The 18991-nt window shown below is 39.2% G+C and overlaps 1 protein-coding gene across 1 annotated transcript in view; it reads left to right on the top strand.

Moving 5' to 3' along the window:
• Positions 1-738: 738 nt before the first annotated feature.
• The window catches only part of PSMD14 (proteasome 26S subunit, non-ATPase 14), a 49903-nt gene continuing 31650 nt past the window's right edge, over positions 739-18991 (top strand). The window contains exons 1-3 of the mRNA XM_071747546.1: positions 739-2616; positions 7792-7879; positions 10705-10756. Coding sequence (XP_071603647.1) covers positions 10709-10756 — 48 coding nt within the window. The 5' untranslated portion in view covers positions 739-2616; positions 7792-7879; positions 10705-10708. The remainder of the gene's footprint in view (positions 2617-7791; positions 7880-10704; positions 10757-18991) is intronic.

Raw genomic sequence — 18991 nt, 5'->3', positions numbered from 1 at the left:
AATCACTATTCTTTTATGTAGTAATGATTTGATGTGTTATCCTATATATTTTCTACCTGGATGCTTTAGGTGTTTTGTTCTGTACTTTTCTTAGTTGGATGTATCATTTAGGTATCACCAGTAAAACATGTCTACTCTTTTCGCTCTGGTGTCCAAGTCTCATTACCATCCTCAATCAGCAAAAGTTTCTCTTTGTATTTCAGAGGAGAAGGGCAAATCTTCACATGGTTTGGAATTACATTGCTCATTTAAGTCAGTGGGTATAGGTATAGGTATAGGTATAGGTATAGGTATAGGTATAGGTATAGGTATAGGTATAGGTATAGGTATAGGTATAGGTATAGTCAGTGGGTATAGGTAAGCCCTACAGCTCTATCTTGCTTTTCCTTATGATACATATTAAGCCAGTGGAATGCTCACTTATCATAAATATTTTTGTTTCTTTTTCCAGAAGTTCCTTAAAGACATCTGACAGCAGAGTGATAATCAAAATATGTTTTTCTCATTACAGTGTCAGTATTCCAGTGAACACGGAGGAACACAAGGATTAGTCTTGAAAACAGAGTATGCATCAGGAAAATATGTAATTCGTTTTAGTTAATGTTTAGATAAGTTTTGCCAGGTTAAAACAGGAAAGAACATAACAGCCTGTTTGAAGCAAAGTGCCAGTTTTCTTTTGTATCAGACAAAAATAAATGTACACACAGACACACACACATACATTTCATACATTTTTTTTTTTTTTTAATAATTTCACCCTGTCTGCAGTGATACTAAAGATTTTGCTTTAGTAAAACGAAAAATAAGTTATTGACAAACAACATTTTAAGCCTTTGGCTTCAGAATCTCTTGTAAATTTTAATTCTTGTGATTCCCTCAGCCTAGCAGAGATATGAAAATGGGTGTAAGACACAATTATAGGAATATTGTTTTTCAGAAAGATTGGCCTGCCAAATAAAAAGCAGAATAGCAGGTATCATGGTAATCCAATTTCTCTTTCTTCTGATTAATTTTACACATCACAGTATAAAACCCTAGATTTCTGGGTCTGCTAGAGTGTCATGGAAGGGGTGACTATATCTATCTGAGGTTATTTCAGTATGATTTGTAACATAACAACTTTTCCCCTGCTTCCATGTAGTTGTCTATGAGCAGAAAATGCTGACCATCTTCCAATATCACATTCTTAATCCTTAAAGGAGCTTTCAAAAACTAATAATGGTTTCTCTTGGTCATTCATGACAGAAACTTTATACACAGCCCTAATAAGCTTTTATGGGTTCTCAAGTTGTCCAATACTTTCTAAAATATTTTTAATATTTCAGTAACTAGATATAAATGAACTTCTAAAGATATTGTATTGTTTTAGCCATGGTAAGTTCCTGAGGCACTGATTTCCACAACATGACTTGGAAGTGTTAAATTTATGGCTAGACACAATTATCTTTTAAGGTCTTTTCTAAGCTACATGATTCTATGATTCTACATTAACGAATTGAAAGATACTTCCTTTGCCTTCTATTTTCCTCTTTACAAGTGTTTTTTCTTGTGTTAACATAGTAATAGAAATTCCAGTTGCTTCTTTGCATCATTCATCACCATGCATGGTTTCATCTCATTATTTCCTGTCTTCTTCATACAGCAAAAATTCTGACTCTTCAGTTTTTGTTTTGCTGTTTTTATACATATGACTATTCTCATTACTCTTCTCTAAATTGTATTTTCTGTAACATTTTTGAGAGGAGTACATTTGGTACTGTTCCTACTACAATAACTCTTTTACTGATTTGATTACACGGTCGCTGGTTCTGCCAACCTATTGCTCAGTTATTTGAGCAAATTGTTTTCAGTTATTTTACTGCAAATTGATTTTGAGGTATGGACAAAGTTAACCCAGAGCAGTTCACAGCAAAGCAGTTCAATTCCTTCAGCTCAGCACATGCCACTGTCCATTCAGTGTCACTTAAGAGACGACGTCCCTCTGAAGGTCTCTTTTCCTCAAAGCTCCGAGTGGCAGTGACAAACGGATGGCAGTGCACAATCCAGAAAGCACAATGGACAACGGTGGCAAGACCATAGCATCCCACGGCCTCAGGAGCATCTCAGATGCCTTCTCACTAACGCCACCAGGCTCTCGGTGACCTCAGACCAAGGCCACAACTCGCTCTCCGGTTTCGCCGTCCCTGGGGCTGGGAGGCCTACACGGAAGGGGGCCGCTGCGGCCTACGTGCCCCTGACAGCCAGGAGAGGCCTCCTTAGTTGCCCCGCCCCGGGGAGAGAGGCCGACACCGCCCGCAGCGGGGCAGAGGGCGGTTTAACGGCCGGGGCAGAGGGCGGTTTAACGGCCGCACCCGCTCCCGGGCGCGATCGCAAAGCGCGGGCCCACCGCCGGCACGCGCCATCCCCGGGCGCCCTGCGTTGCCATGGCACCCAGCTCCCCCCCATCACCACCCCCCGCCTCCCCCTTCCCGGCCTGAGGGACCGGAAGCCCCCGTCGCGTGCCCTTTGAACCGGGAAGTCGTCGCGGCGGCCTGGGCGGACTCGGTTTGAATGAAATCCGGCTGATTCACGGCGGCCCGGGCCCAGGCGGCGCGGCCGGGGAGGGCTCCACGTGAGGTGAGGGCCCGACGGGGCGGGCGTCCTCCTTACAGGGATCCCCGGGGGACCGGGGCAGCCCGTGGAGGCCTCGCTGCGGCGCGGGGCGGCCTCTGCATGGCGGCAGCCGGAGCGGGGCCCGCGGGGACTGGGCCCGAGCGCCGGAAGGGCAGGCGGGCGGTGAGGAGAGGAGCGGCGCCGTCCCTTGCCTCGGAGGGGGGGTCGGGGCTGGGCTGGAAGCCCCGGGGAGCGTTTTATTTCCCCGTGGGGCACCGGCCAGGGCGGGGGTCGGGCCGGGCCGGGCCCCATAAGGTCGGCCGTGCATGCCCATGTTTGTTCTGGTTTCGGGCCGCGGCGGTGCTGGGGTGGGGAGACTGCGAGCAGGCGGAGCGAGGCGGCCGGGCCCTGGGCAGCGGTGCAGGGCGAGCGCCCGGCGCTGGAGCAGCCAGCCTGGGCCTCGGCGCCTCACTGTCCCGTTGCGGCCCTGCCTCCTGCCCGGCCGAGAGCAGCCGTCGTGGTTGGGGGGGCTGCAGGCGCTGGCTGGGGGTGTCTCGGGGCGCCAAGTGCGGCAGGCTGAATCTCCGAGCGCCAGTTTCTTCTGCGGGCAGCAGCAATCTGTTACCCATCAGAGGGACTTCACAGATTGAAACGCTGCTGTTTCTCCAGCGAAGCGTTGCGACGATCCCCAGCAGCGTACAAGTCGAGTTAGGGAGGGAGGGGGGACGTGTAGGCAGAGGCCAAGCACTGGCAGGGATATGTGAAGAAATCTTTAATCTGTGTTAGGAATGGTGCAGCAGGCTTGTGTTTTGTTTTCGGAACAAATTTATGGGATGTAGGTGGATTCTTGTAAACAGCTGACAAATCTGAAAGTGTGGTGATGTCATTCATTAAAGTTGTACAACTTCTACACTGTAGAAAACCCGAAAAACAACGGGGATTGACTATATTTCAGGAAAAAATATGCCAACGTTTTTGAAAGCTATGTATGGCTGAAAAGGCACTAGGCAAGCTGAAAAGTCTGACAGCTTTGTACTAGTTAAAACTTTCACCCTCTGTGAGTATAAGGTGTGCTAGATACATTAGCTATAGGGAGTATACCTGGAAGATTTCTGTTGAGAAGAGCAGTTTGTGAACTTGTGTTGTGGAAACAAGGAAAAAAATCTGTGTTTGTAAAGAAATTCAGAAATTTTCTTTCAAGTGAATTGGTTCTGAATCACGTAATGTGACTTTGAGCAACTAGGTTTTGACAGTAGCTTAATGTCAAATTTGTGTTTTATCAGCTGTTATAAGATGCAACATCAGGGGTATTCTTTTGATATCTGTGGCTAAGAAAATGAGAACTTAGAGCATACTTCAAAATTAACGTTAAATAGTACCAGATTATAAGTTGGTTTGTAAACTTCCTTGGAAATAATTCAACCTTGACACACATGGAGTGTGTACTAATAGCAGCTACAATTATCCCATAATATCTGGGATGATGGGAGAGGACAGGTAGACTTTGAATAATAGAAAATTGGTGTGATGAGTACTTGCAGTAGTTGGTCGCAGGGGTTGGTTCTGCAACGGTTGTGTGTTTATCCCTCCTGCAAATTTCAGAAAAGCTCATTACTTCAGGTATAGAATAAAATGATTTTTGTGTTTCTGTGCTGGTGTGTTTTTGTTGTGTTGTTTTGTTTTTTTAATAAATCTTCCCTTGCCTGTGAGTTTACTCTGGATGTATTTAATTAGCTCAAGAGCAGTCTGGTTAGGTCTGGGTCACTTTGGTAACTCCATCTCAGCAGTGAATGTAGTAGAATTTAGTTTGCTGTGGCACTGGAAATCAGAAAACAGAGTCCAAGAAGTTGACTTGCATTGCTAACTTGCATTGTTCAGCAAGGTCCCTTGGCATTCAGGTCCATACAGTACAGAAACTCGGGTTTGTAGAGCTGAGCACATTATGGAAACAAAATAGTAATGTAGCTCTGGACTTGCATTGCCGAGGCTGCATTCATTCATGGCAGGGTTAATCTTTAGCTTTAATGATCAGATTACTGAAAATTATTGGTATTTTTTTTTTCTTTTCACACAAAATATATGAGAAGATAGACTCGGCCCCTGGTTTTCGTATGTGAAGTGTCTGTTGTGGTTGAAGTGTTTCCTTCAGTGCTGGATTACTTTGCCTGCAGGGAGTTTTTGTACTTTTCTTGGTGAAACGGTGTTTCTCTGCAAGGTGCAATCCCCAAACCAATTTACTTTAGTAGCCCTTTGCCATCCTTAGTGAAGTGGAAATTGTTGCAGCAAAAAACCAAAAATCGATTTCTTTAGTTGCTAAAGGAAAATAGTTAACTACATTAATTTTAAAATTATTAATATTTAATTGAGTCAGTAATTTAATTAATCCATCTACTATGTGGAACTTCTCAACAGTAGATCTAGAAGTGGTTATACAGCTTAGTATGTAGTCTCAGGTGGAGAAACTGAGTTTACCAAAGATGAAATGATTTGCATGAAGTCAGTCTACAAATTGCAAAGTGTGGAGTAAATTGCTGCCACCTGAGCCTAGTTTGATACTCCCCTCAAATAGGGCAGTTTAGTAGCCAGTGTTTTCTCTTCCATGTATGTTGAAGCTAATTTCGATTTTTTTTTTTTTTTTTTTTTTCCCCTAACTCAAAATTGTCAACCTAGGAGAACCCTGTTTCCTTGAGGGATCTCATCATGGAGTGTTAATGCTAGATAAAAATAGTGCACTGTAGTGTGAAACTCATGTGTCTCATGCAAAGAGAGACAGTAATTTAAGACTGTGTTTCAACTTTATTTCAAAATACATGCTGAGACATGCCAAGTATAAGCACAGTAGCTATTGGTTTATACCTATATGTATACACTTGTGCATAATAAATTTATATAATTTCATCCCCATGTTACCTAAGGAAAATGTTTTCGCCATTAGAAGTCATCATTTAAGTCAACATTTGAGCAACTTGAAAGTTATAACCAGCAACTGAATGGTGAAGCTGTGTTCTTGAAATGGTCAGCTCTTGCCAGTTATTGCAGTTACCTAACTGTAGTATTATGAACAAATATAAGACATGGCATTTAAAAAAAAATATTCTGTTTTCAGATCAGTTTTAAGATGCTCTATGTATACTTCCACTGCATTAGTAATAACCTCAGCCTTTTCCCTTTGGGGGCCAGAGCAGTTAAAAGAAAATTGCAATTATGGAAATTTTGATTTTTAAAAAAAATTTTTTTTAATACCATCCTGTGACTGGAGTTTTGCAGTCATGTACATCCACAAGTAGAGAAGCTGCTTAACTTTTTTTTTTTTAATAAACCATCATCAGTGGCCACATTGATTTCAATGATGAGTTCTTGTAACCCACATTCTTCAATGCACCAAAATGCAAGTTTGTTATGATTTTAACTGATCTTCTGCAGTCTTTTGTTTGCTACAAATACTAATTTCTTGAAGCTTCTCTTTAAACAGAGACTGTGAACTCCTTGCAGACAGAAGGAAATATCAAAATACCTTTTGCTGACTTTGGAAGGAAAGGAAGCAGGGTTTACTGTGAACTACTTGTTTAGTTTCTGTGCTCTTATGTATTTATGCAAGTGTGTGAGTGTATATAGGAAAAACAACCAGAAAGTGTATAATCAAAACTTAACCTTTTGCACTTTGCAGCAGAAAGGGGAAAATTTCTCAACTGTAAATTACCAGGTTGTGTGCCTTCTGCAGGGAACCCACAACACTTGCAGAGATTTGTTTCTTGAATATCTTTATAAGAGGTGGTCAAGGGAATGCAAGACCCCTGGCTGGGCAGCTGGCTAAAAGTCAATTGGGCTGCAACTCTGAAGCCTGCTTGTGAACTGGCTGAAATTCTGTTGCAGCCTGTATTAAGTTCTGGCTGTTGTGGTCCTCTGATTTAATCTCTCCTGATTAATTTCCCCGAGTAAAAGCTACAGTAATGTAACAACTCCTGACTGGTAAGTGGAATTCCACCCCAGCTGGTCTCAGCTGAGACACTCGGACTTGTTTTTTATCCTTCAGCTTTCCAGGAAGATTAATGCATCTTCCTTTGCTCTTGTGTCCTTTGAGATGAGGTCCAGAATAGTCTCTTAAATTACCTCAGGTACTGGACCAAACCAAACCAAAAAAAAAAAAACCCACAGAAAAAGCCCAAGCCCCAAAGCTTTGGGCAGCTTTAGCTTAGAGATTGATTTGATGTAAATGTCTTATGGAATCAGGGTTATCAAGTGAAGCAGATCATCTCTTCCAAGACATCTTTTTCTTCTATGCTAAGACAACTGTTTCTGGGATGCAGTGTGATTCCTCCAGAGAAGTGAAGTGAACAGGGTTAAAAACAACATTTTTGTTAGCCTATCAGTTTACTGCAAGGCTGCACAAATGGCTGTTCTGGCAGTACTGAGAAAGCAGCATCAAGTTGGTAAGCAGCAGCAGCAGCTTCCCCACTGCTCCTTATGTTAACGTTGACATTGAAAAAAAATGTCTATCAAATCATGGCCACAGATCATTTAAAGGATCTGTTTTAAAACACTGCACTACAAGTGACTGAGTAGATGCAATTAATGGGCATTGTTCTCTGGGAGGAGGATAACAGGACTTTTAACTCCAAGGCTGAATGTTAAGTAGCCTTTCTCAACCAGAATTCAGGCAAACCTAAGGGCCTCTGGGACTTTCCCAGTGACACCAATTACACTTGAAGAAATAAGCAGGACTGCTCCTCTCCTTTGTCCTTAGGTCATCCTAACTCCAGCAAAATCTTCTAGAATAGTAATAAAGGACCATAGTTTCAGTTTCTAACAGCATTTTAAATTATTGATTAGCTTTAAAATGCTTAAACAGGTTGCTAAAATGCTTAGTACTTCCAAGTAATTTTGGGAAACTTGGAAGCTTCTTTTAGTGTTGTAGATACTTGTGCAAGACATGGCACCTACCACTTGGAATAATTATATGGTACAAACAAACAAAAAAAGAAACAGAAAAAAAAACCCAAACAAAAAACAGTCTTTAGGTTATTCCTCAATGGTCCCTTGTCCTTTCACAGATCATTGACGTAATGTTTTGGTGTTTTTTTGTGGGCTTTTTTGTTGGTTTTTTGTTTTTTTGTTTGCTTGGTTTTTTACATGTGTTACTGCTGTTTCTAAATTTTACTGGTTTTCTACCCTTCCCCTTCTTTCTATTTTCTCCTATAGGAAAGAGACCTTCTGGCAATATCTTTATAGTCAAAAAGTAGGAGCTGCTCCTGAGTTTGTTCTGCAGTCACCTCTTGCTGAGCACCAGGTTAGAAATGTGTATTTCTTTTACTTGTAAATGCTTAAGTTATCTTAATTAAGGTCTAAAAAAAACCCCCAGCTCAAGCTGTTCTGAAGTTTACAAAAACATTACTTCATACATAAATTCCATTTATTAAATAATATTTGGGCACAGTAGATTAGTAAACGTTAAGATTGGGTTTAATTTGGATCACTGACCTGAATTTTTTCAGATGTTTATACAAACAAATATGTTTAGGTCTAGATACACCATAACCCACACCTTCAGTTACAAATGAGAAAGTAAAGTATCAGTTGCCAAAGCTCTAACCAGAGTCAATCCATGGCGCTTGTGAAATAATTTGCAGTACATTTAGAACTGGTTAGTGGAGATTTTTTTCTCTGTACTATTGGCTTGAAAATCTGAACATCTTCAATTCAGTGGCTAGTCTGATAGTCAAGCAGGAAATGTTACATTTCTTCAGTTCTGTAAAACAATGAGATTTTCTTGCTCCTAAACCTGGAAAGTTATGCTGATAAATAGTTTGTTCTTCTGTAAATGATGTACTATTCTGTTAGGTTAGAAACTGGAACAGATGATGTAAATACAATATTAATGAACTGGAAATAGCTGTTGCTTTTCACCTGCTAAAGTTAATAGGTTTTGGTTTTCAATATTATTTCTTAACTGTGCAGAGGTACACATCAGCTTATGGAAGTTGCTGTAGTAGGAGGGGCCAATTTTATAGTTGCCAGTTGTAGAGACTGAGTTTCTTAAAATAAATGTACAACCACAATTGATTAAAGTCATAATTTTAGTAGTTGATATCTACTTCTTAGCTACTCTTCATCCCTCATTAGTGTCATGAAAGATGAATCATTGTGGGTTTCAATGGAGGAGTATCTACCACAGAGGGGTAAAATGAGATGTGTTTGATGTTATATTTGTACTTGTAACTTTTATTGAAGTCATTTACCATGTGCTTACATAATAGCTTTAAACAGCAGTTTAACCTTTCCATGGAAATCTTACACGTGATTTGAAATTGTTGTAGTTAAGGGTAGAAAACTCTATGCACTTTGTGTGCAGCTTTTGCCTGTAGTAAAGAAGCTTGGTTTCAGTGACTGAAAAGAAAAGCATTACCATTGACCCTTTATTTCCTTTTTAATTTATATAGTGCCAAGGTAACTTTAAGAAAGTAGTTATTGTTAGTTGAAGCTGTAGTTGTTGGATTTGAATGTGGCACAAAATCAAGGAGGTAAATGAAATGAAGCTAATAGCTTGTTAGAACAAGTGTTATTGATTCGTGTGTCTTAAATATTGTTTGAAATGGGTGACATTCCATACTTAATTAAAGTAGGAGTTAAAGAATCTCATCAAGTCGTTGGTTCAAATTCTGCCTCTTTGAGTGTTAACAAGAAGCTTGAAGTATTTCTGTAAAACTTCAGAAAGCCTGAAACAAAGCCTGTTAGTATCTAACCAGTAAAAATGGTAGCAAATTTCAGAAGAATTAATGAGATGACATTTCCGTTCAATGTAAAGACTTTTATGTTTAATATACAGTGCAAAATTAAAAGTTGTTGTACATAATTAATTTTAGAAGAAGATCTTGAATTAGTATCGTTAATGCAGTCTGTTGAAATTAGGTATATAATTTTGTTATGTGTAATGTAACATCTATGTGGAGGATGAGTGTATTTTGGAAATGTCATTTCTTGATGTTCTTGGTTGCTCTTCTATCAGCTGAACAGGTTTTGTGTTTTGTATTAAAACTTGTGTAATTAAGATTATAGTTTCTGATGCTTTACTTTTTATCTTCCATTTCACAAACAGAATAAGCCAGTAGAATTTAGTAATTTTTGTAACCCTTGTAAATGTCTTGATTTGCTGAAAGCAGTGGTTTAAAAAGGAATATTCAGTACTGTTTTTTTATTTTGTCACTGAGTTTTGTATTATAAAACCAAAGTTGTAAAAGCCAAGTAAGCAAGATAAAGGTCTGTTACAGCTGAGCTAGAACTCTTAGTTATATCCACAATTAAATAATAGATCTCTTTTCAAGAATAGAAAGTGAATAATCTGCTGAGAAATGAAGAATGTATTTTTTTTTATTTGGGCACCTTAACAATTCTTATTCCTTGAGATTGCTCCTTTGAAAGTTGCAAGATAGAAAAGCTTTTTTAAATGTAATGACTTGCATTGATTGGAAAAATCTTGCACTAAAGCAATGTCACATACATCACTGGGAATGTATTAAATGAGTGTACTGTCACTAGTGTTCTAACTATATACACATTGTATGTTTACTTTACAGTATTTCTTTTAGTATAATGAATTCATTAAAAAAAAAGCTTTTGATGCTAATTCAGAGATCCATAATCTGCTCAGTGTCTTTCACATGTAGTTTTGATGGTAACTGACAAGCTGTAAGTTAATTAGTGCAGAACTTACTAATGAGGATGCTAAAATCCTTACTTTCACATTTTTATTGATGCTTTCTGAAGAAATCAGAGTAAACTTCTTTGTATATCTCGTAAGTTCCTGGATGAGGTGATGTTATTAAGCAGTAACAAAAATCCCCCAATTAACTGATAGGAAAGTTTTGAAAAGTTTGATGAGAGTAGTCTTCTTCAGAAATGGGGATAGCCCAAAACCAAAGCAATAAAACAAGGTCTGTTAATTAGCATGGAAGACAGCTTCTTGAATTAATATGTGGTGTTAATTAACAGGAAGTCTGATGTTGTGTTGTAATTACCACCAATATTTTTGACATACTGAGTGTCTGAAGGTGAATTATATAGATAGCAATTTAGTAAACATTTGGGAACATTTTTCCTTTGTTTCTGTTTTTCTAGAAATATGGATAGACTTCTGCGACTTGGAGGAGGTATGCCTGGGCTGGGACAGGTTAGTATTTTGCTTGTCAATATCTTCTCTTTAATATTAATCTTGGGGTATTCTTTATGTTATATTTAAAAACAGCATTAAAAAAAACCCAAAATAGTTTATGGTCATAATCTCTGACTCTAGAGATGCTGTGTAAGTGTATGCAAATCATTGTCACTCAGCCCAACAGAGTTTTTTTCAGTATTAACTTATGTTGGCACAAGGTTAAAAAATGTTTTTAAATCTTTTGTTTGGTGTTTGAACGTTTTCCAGTTTAGATTGAAAAGCACCAGAAACATAATAAAATAGAAGTTCATTTCCAATAACATGGATTTTCAGAACATGAAGATTGATCTAAAAGGCTGAGCATACCCACTTGCTCCTTTATAAATTATATATTTAATTTCCTTGGCATTGTGATGGACATTATGAAATACTGAAGTATATGTAAAATTTCAGAAGTAATGTCAGCTGAATTTATCACTTGCAGGTAGCTGTAATCACCTATATGTGTGTTTTATTGTGTCTTCTGTTGTCTTCACTTCTGTAACACTGCTGAGCCAAAAGGTCTCCCTGCCAGCTGTCGTGTTCCAGTGGGAGACCTACACACGCTGTATGACTTCTCCCACAACTAGAACCAAGTGACAGTGCTCTTTACCTTGTCCAACTGGTGCAGCCAGCAGTCTTCAAAAATAAAACCAAGCTGATTTTACTACATTGTGCCAACTACTGTGGATACAAGGAAAAAAAATAGGAACTTCTTTGAAGCTTGCAGGAAGATGTATTTCCTTAAGGAAAGGGCTCCACTGTGATTTCCTTCATAGTCTTGGCTGGCTGCAGTAGTTGGCTTTTTTCTGCTTTCCTCATCTACCTCTGGGGCTGTTCTGAGTTGCTAATCCAGACTCTTGTTTCTCTGGAGAAATCGGATCTGTTTGTCTCAGGCTTCATGATGTGTATGAGAGTTTGTTTCTGGGATGATTGAAATGCTGAACCCACAGATGCTTTTGGTTGTGTGTAGTGTGTTTGTGTCCAGTATAGCTACAAAAGGAGTGGTTTAATATTGAAGTATTTGGTGAAATATTCTAAGCTGATTTACAGCCTCTAGGTATTTTGCCAAATAAGCTTGTAACTTTTGATGCATAATTTTTTCCCCTTTTTATAGCTAAAATTCTATTCACGCTCTCTTAGTGAATGTTCAAGCAGCCCTCAGTTATTTTTAGTTTCACTTTCTTAAAGTTATTTCTCTTGTTCTCTGAGCTGCCAGCCTGCTTCATGACTTCATTTTTTTAACATCTGCGCAGTCTAATCACTCAAGCTTTCACTTCTTAGTCCTCTCTGAACTTGACGCATATTAAAGCTGTTTTTCAAATTTACAGCTAACTCTCTGCTGCTTCTGAATTTCTCAGTTTTAACTTAAAGCTTGATAGAAAATTGTGGCAGACAATAGAACATAACATTAAGAAGCAGCTCGCTGAACTCTTGAGACAGCTTTGGCCTGCAAAGCTGCTCCACGTTCATTTAAATATGGAATTGTCTCTTAAATGAGTTGATGAATAAGTGTTGAATTAAAAAAAGCAAAGGCAGAAAACTGAGTTGCTCTTTATGAAAGTTGTTGCTTGCACTGGATAACTTTACTTTCCTAGTCTTTTGGTTTACTCAATCAGCAGAAAGGCTTTGCAAAAAGTAATTTTGTGTCCTTAAAATTTGGTGCTTCAATGGATGATCAAACTTCTCTTCTGAATATTGATTGCTAATTGAGATTGCAAGATAATCCAGAGTGAATCAGATTGCATTGAGGTGAAAGAGAGAAGTCAGATATTTCTTGGACATAATTTGTCCATTTGTCTGCATTAGAGTATTTTGAAGACCTGAACAAAGCTTTTTGGTTTTCTTATTGGTGTGTCATAGTTGTTCTTTCTTTAGAGGTTTTGCTTTTAAGGTTGAACAAAGTAAAAATATCCATTGAGTGAGTCATTCTTGCTAACATAAGAATCATTTCTGTGTATAGTCTTATAGAAAGAGAAGCATTCAACAAAACCAAGTGCAAGGTCCTGCACATGGGTTGGGGTGATTCCAAGTACAAACACAAGCTTGGCAGACAATGGATTGAGAGCAGCCCTGAGGGGAGGACTTGGGGCTGTTGATTGATGCTCAGCCTGAGCCAGCAATGTGTGCTTGCAGCCCAGAAAGCCAACAGTATCTTGGGCTGCATGAAAAGAAGCATGACCAGCAGGCTGAGGGTGGTGATTCTCCTCTACTCTGCTCTTGTGAGGCCACACCAGGAGTATGGCATCTGGTTCTGAGGTCCTTAACGTAAGAAAGACATGGAGCATGTCCAGAGGATGGCCACAGAGATGTTCAGAGGGCTGAAGCACCTCTCCTGTGAAGACAGCCTGGTGAAGAGAAGGCTCCAGAGAGAGCTTAGAACACCTTCCAGTACTTCAAGGAGCCTGCAGGAGAGCTGGATAGGGACTTTTTTACAAGGGCATGAAGTGGTAGGACAAGGGGTGATGGTTTCAAGCTGAAAGTGGGTAGATTTACATTGGGTATTATGAAGAAACAGCCCAGAGAAGTTGTGGATACCCCTCCCTTGAAGTGTTCTAAGTCAGGTTGGATTAGGCTTTGAACAACCTGGTCTAGTGGGGAGGATCATAGAGGTAGAACTGTATGATCTTTAAGCCACCCCCAAACCATTCTGTGATTGCCAGAGTAATTTTATAACACAATTTGGGGATTTTTTAATTTTTTTTTTCTTCTTTTAACTGAGGGTTTGCTTAGCAAGAGGACTGCATCACATAAGGTCTACTAGCACTCTGATTTGCTTTTGTAACTACTGTTCAACTAACAGCAAATGCTTGGTCAGCACAGTTCCTGTTTGATCTCTACCAATGAAAATTTTCTCACCAACTTGCCTTCGCTCCTTCAGTGGAACTTACTCAGCTCTTTCCCCTTGGTAGAACCACATCTTATTGTTTTGGTTTGTTTGCTTTTGGTTTTGTGGGTTGTTTTTTGTTTGTTCTTCATTTTCAAACTTATCTGCTGGTTTGGAAAGGACCCACCAGGATCATCAAGTCCAACTCCTGTCCCTGTGTAGGGCACCCCAAGAATCACACCATGTGCCTGAGAGCATCATCCAAATGCTTCTTGAACTCAGGCAGGCTTGGTGCCATAACTCATTCCCTGGGGAGCCTGTTCCGGTGCCCAACCATCCTCTGGGTGAAAAACTTTTTCCTCATATCTAACCTAAACTTTCCCCCACACATCTTCCTACCATTCCTTCGAGTCATAATGTTGATCACCAGAGAGAAGAGGTCAGTGCCTGCTTCTTCTCCTTCCCTAGTTGAGGAAGCAGTAAGCTGAGATGAGGTCTCCCCTCAGACTTCTCCAGGCTGAACATACCAAGCGCCTTTAGCCACTCATCTTATGGCTTTCCTTCTAAACCCTTCACCATCCCTGTAGCCCTCCTCTGGACACTCTCTAGTAGCTCTCTATCCTTTTTGTGCTGTGGCACCCAACACTGCACACAGTACTCGAGATTGGACTGCACCAGTGCAGAGTAAAGTGGGACAATCTCCTCCTTTGACCAGGTAGCAATGTCTTGCTTATTGCACCCCAGGACTTGGTTTGCCTTCCTGGCTACCAGGGTACACTGTTGGCTCATGTTCAACTTGCTGTTGACCAGAACCCACAGATCCCTTTCCAGAGGGCTGCTCTCCAGCCTTTCCCTCCCCAGAGTGTATGTATATCCAGGGTTATTAACTCAAATGTGTTGTCCCAAGTGCTCTTGGATTCATATTTTTGCAGCTTTCTCTTCAAGTCTTTTAGTGTCTCGTATTCCACTTGAAAGCTGCATTCAGTGAATTAATTACTCTTTTCTCACTACTTGCTCATGTGGTGTGCTGTTGAGTGGCTGATGTTGAACTGTCCAGATGTGGCTGGGGCTAAAACCCTAAGTCTGTCTTCCTGTGGATTATAAACAAAACTTGAAGGAATTGATCTTCAAGTGATATTTCAGCTATAAACTTTCCTTCAGGTGGCTTGTAGCTTAAAAATTTTGAGCCATTTCCTCTCTTTTTGTCTTAGATGAGCCAAGCACGGGCTTCATGGGGCAGCAGGTGGATGAGGGAGGAGGGAAGAGAATTTGGTAGCTTTTGGCATCACATAAGCCATCTACAGTATTTTTTGGCAGCAAACTTGTCATTAGCTTTGTTGGTTTTGTTGTATGGGAAGGTAACCAAGTTTAGTTTTGAACTTAATACAATAAATAAACCCTTCTTTGCAACTCTGCTTCATGCAGAAATTGTGTCTTACATGCCTGGTATAGTAGGCTTTTCTAGGCTTTTTTCTCCTGTATGATATGCATATAAGAAGAATGAGCAATTGAAGTTTTCTTTTAAAAAGATGAGGGGAGCAATTAAAATTTGAAAATGTTGTGATGTCCCTAACAAAATGCTTATTGCTTTAATTTCACTTCTATGGTTCATGTGAGTTTGGATTTTGGCAATGTCTTTGTTTTCTTTCTCCTCTGTGATCTCTTCTCTTTCTCATCACGCCTTTTGTCATGTTTGTAAATTTTTTGTTTCTTTTTGTTTTATTATCTTCCCTTTCCTGGTTCTTTTTTTTTTTTTTTTTTTTTAATCTTCCTGTTCAATGCCCTGAAATAGTTCCTATCACAGAATTTCACTAATGATTTAATACTTAGCTTTGCATTGTACATTTGCTGCAGACAAATTAACAGGCTTTGTGGGGTATGTAAAAGCATTCTTCTGCATGTACCAGGCAGGAATTTGGAGAAACACTCCTCTTCATTTTGTAAGTGAACTATTGTTTGCTAGTGAAATCAGTTCCACATATGCCTTTATTAGGCAATCTTACTGGATACCATTTAAGAGTGAGCAAATTAAGTGCATTTTTAGTAGAGCTTTCACTCTGCAACACTTGCAGAACAATAATCCAAGCTGTACAAGTTCTTGTCCGTGCTAACACATCCTGTTTATCTGAATCCAGATGTGATAGGAAGCAGTGAAATAATTAATTAATTTAAAATGCTGTTGAAATAATTTTTCATTACTTGATAATTTTTTGAAAATTCTAGTGCAATAAATTGAAAATAAAACTGATTTTGTATTTCTGACCTAACATAATTTATATCAGAGGGAAAGGGAAAACATCCAAATGGGGATGGAGGGAGTGACTGAGAAGTGACTTGTGTCTTACAAGGAGTTTTTACACCTTGACTTGGAATATAGAAAATAAAAGTGCAGATAGCTATTTTATTTGAGTAATGGACTTGCCAATTAGCCATCAAGTGCTTCCATCTGTGAAACAGTTGATCAGATGGGTTAGCTGGGATGTTTCCAGATTAGGGCATTGTAAATGGCACTTGAAAACTGTCACTTTGATTATGAGGTTTCAAGCATCGCACTGCTTGATGCTGTGGAACCTTTTTCCCTCATATTATCATAGCTTTTTAGAACATGCTGATCCCATTTAGTAAATCTGTGGCACTGTGGGAACTTGGGAGACCTGCCACTGATCTAAAGTTCTGTTTCCTCTGCTGATCTAGCCAGGATGGCTATTAGAAAAGAGCACTACTGGCTCGGTATTCTGCAGGGCTTCAGAATAAGAGATGGAGATCTGGCAGGTGAAGGAGGGTCAGACTCAGTGTAGATCATCCCTAATTAACAATTAAATGCAAGTCTGCTTGATTTGCTTCATTAAGCTGATGTGTGTCTTAAAGTAAATGATGTTTTCTAGCTGGCTAATGTGCATCCTGAAATTCCTTGTAAACCAAACCAAAACCCACCAGCAGCAACAAATAACCTCAAAACCAAAACAAACTCAAACAAACACCCCCACTTCCCCCCCCCTCCCCCCCCCCAAAAAAAAAACCCAAAACCCAACCAGAAAAATCTGCAACACCTTAATATCTTATTGAAAATTGTTTTGGTTAATTGATTCTTGGAACAGGTTGGTGTCTAGTTTGAAGGGTGCAAATGTGTTGCCTTTAATGAAGCCCTTTTTCCTTTGGAAACCTATAGAGTGTTTTGGTATCTTATCTGTTGCATTTGCATGACTCCTTCCTGTGTCTCCACATAGATGCTTTATATGGTGGGACTTGTGATAATACACTATTTATTGTCTTCTTCATTTGAAGCTTCAGATACTACTTTTGAAATAACTCTGCCAGGAAAATAAAACTGAATTATAGCTCTTAAAATTGCACATCATTTCTGTATCATTGCTTCTGAGACATTTTCCAGCATAATTCTCAAGTACTAAGAATGTTAGTATTTCTCAAATTTCAGTATACCTCTTAGTAGATGAAATGGTGTACAATATGAGTAGGTTATTCCAGTTCTTCTTGTCCCCAGAAGCTATCAACATGTTTAAAGAGAAAAAAATTTTCTCCGTGAGAAACGGAAAAAGGAGGAAAAGAACATCTTAGATACAGTAAACTGTCCTCTTTTACTTTTATTTCCTGGAGTATTTTACTGCATTGGTTAGTGTTGTAATACAGGGCTGTTGAACTGAAAGCTTCAAATTTAGGGTACCAGTGTGGTTTGGGTCTGCTTACTTACACTGGAGAAAGTGAGAGCTCCATGGGAATTGTAGGTTTATTTTAAAGTTGTTGGGGATTGCTGAAGCCTGGGTGTAGTTCTTCTACACTTGAAACACAATTATGTGATTATAAGTGACTTTTGTCTGAAAGTGCTAATGGGAGAGACAGAGAGAAACATGCTAGAATTTCTTTAAGAACAGTCATATGATAGTTAAAATGAATGCATACTTTGTGATACAGAAGCTGCCTTAAAGTATGATGGGCTGCACCACCGTGATACTTTACATAATAATCACAAACATGAAACTAAAAATAAATAAGTGCCTGAGCATTATCAGCTTCCTCTAATATACTATTTTCCTGTGAACTCTGGAAACCAATTTTAGCTTCCTCTTCTTGGCCTCAAATCTTAAACTTCCTTATTTCTATTAATTAGGCAATTAGTTTCTCTCCAATTTAATTACAAGTGTGGTCCAGCCGACTTTCCCCAGAAAAGACAAAGGCGCTTGGACAAGGAAATGAGTGCAGCCATAATGAGAAAGAACAGGGGGGGGGAAAAAAGACTAAACAAGAGCAGACATCTTACAGCCTTTTGTGTTACAACTTTTTACTTGTAATGTTCCTTTCTGTAAGCAGCAAAGAAGCCCCTTACAGTGATCAATTTAGTTTATTTATCTTGGAAATTATTTCCTCTTTCTGAAATTTCATACTGTTCAATATTAAGTTACATTGCTTAATTGTAACTTAATATTGTATCATGCAGGACCTTTGAACAAAGGCTTGTGTTGTCTTCCTGTAGAAGACTCCTCTACAATTTTCCTGGAAATTTGTAGTGTTGTTCTTGTATTAATAGTGGTATGGGTTTTGTTTTTGTGGGGCTTTTTTTGTTTGCGTGTGAAAACTGCAACAAACAAATAACCTTCTACATGTTGCCACTGAGTCTCCCAGTCCACCTGCTTGTCTCCAGAGAACCATCTCTCCACAACCATCCTGAAGGCATACAGAACCCAGTGCATTATTTTATGTATTAAGTAAATCACTTTTAACTGTTCTGCTGTACAAAGTACTACCTTGCCTTCATGGCAGAACTGTGTCTAGAATAAAGTAATTAAAAATCTGCATTAGAGCAAGACTTCTGGAAGCAGACAAAATACCAATTCTGACTTACCGGTCTTGAGGCTCTCATTTCAAATCCTAATAACTTCTGTAATGGTACTAGGAGTAGATAAATGGTTAGTCCTGGATTTATTCTGGAGTGAAACTAACCTTTGTATTTTCTGGTTTTTCTTTTTTTCCCAGTAGCTTGAAGTTGTGAAAGGCAATAGTTATTTCAGTGGACAACATCCTGAGGTTTTGTCTTGCGTCCTTCATTTTATGGCTTGGAATGGTTTGAGTTGGAAGGGACCTTTAAAGCTTATCTAGTCCAAATTGTCACTATACTTGGTAATAAAGAATACTAACTGCAGTGATACACCGTGTTTTCCTTTGATTTTTTTTGTGTGTCCCAATGATTTTGTAGATTGTATGGGATAGAGAGGAAATGCTAGAGCCAGGAAAAATTACAACTAATGCAGTGGTTGTGTTGGCAACATTGCACAAGGTCTGACTATTGCAAATTGCATCAAGATGGTATATATAAATAACTTTGTCATGAATACATGTTAATATTGGGTAATGAATATTTCTTTCTAATA

Source organism: Heliangelus exortis, chromosome 6, assembly GCF_036169615.1.
Source record: "Heliangelus exortis chromosome 6, bHelExo1.hap1, whole genome shotgun sequence".
Lineage (NCBI taxonomy): Eukaryota > Metazoa > Chordata > Aves > Apodiformes > Trochilidae > Heliangelus > Heliangelus exortis.
The sequence above is the reverse complement of the archived record's forward strand: the minus strand, read 5'-3'. Positions and strand labels throughout refer to the sequence as shown.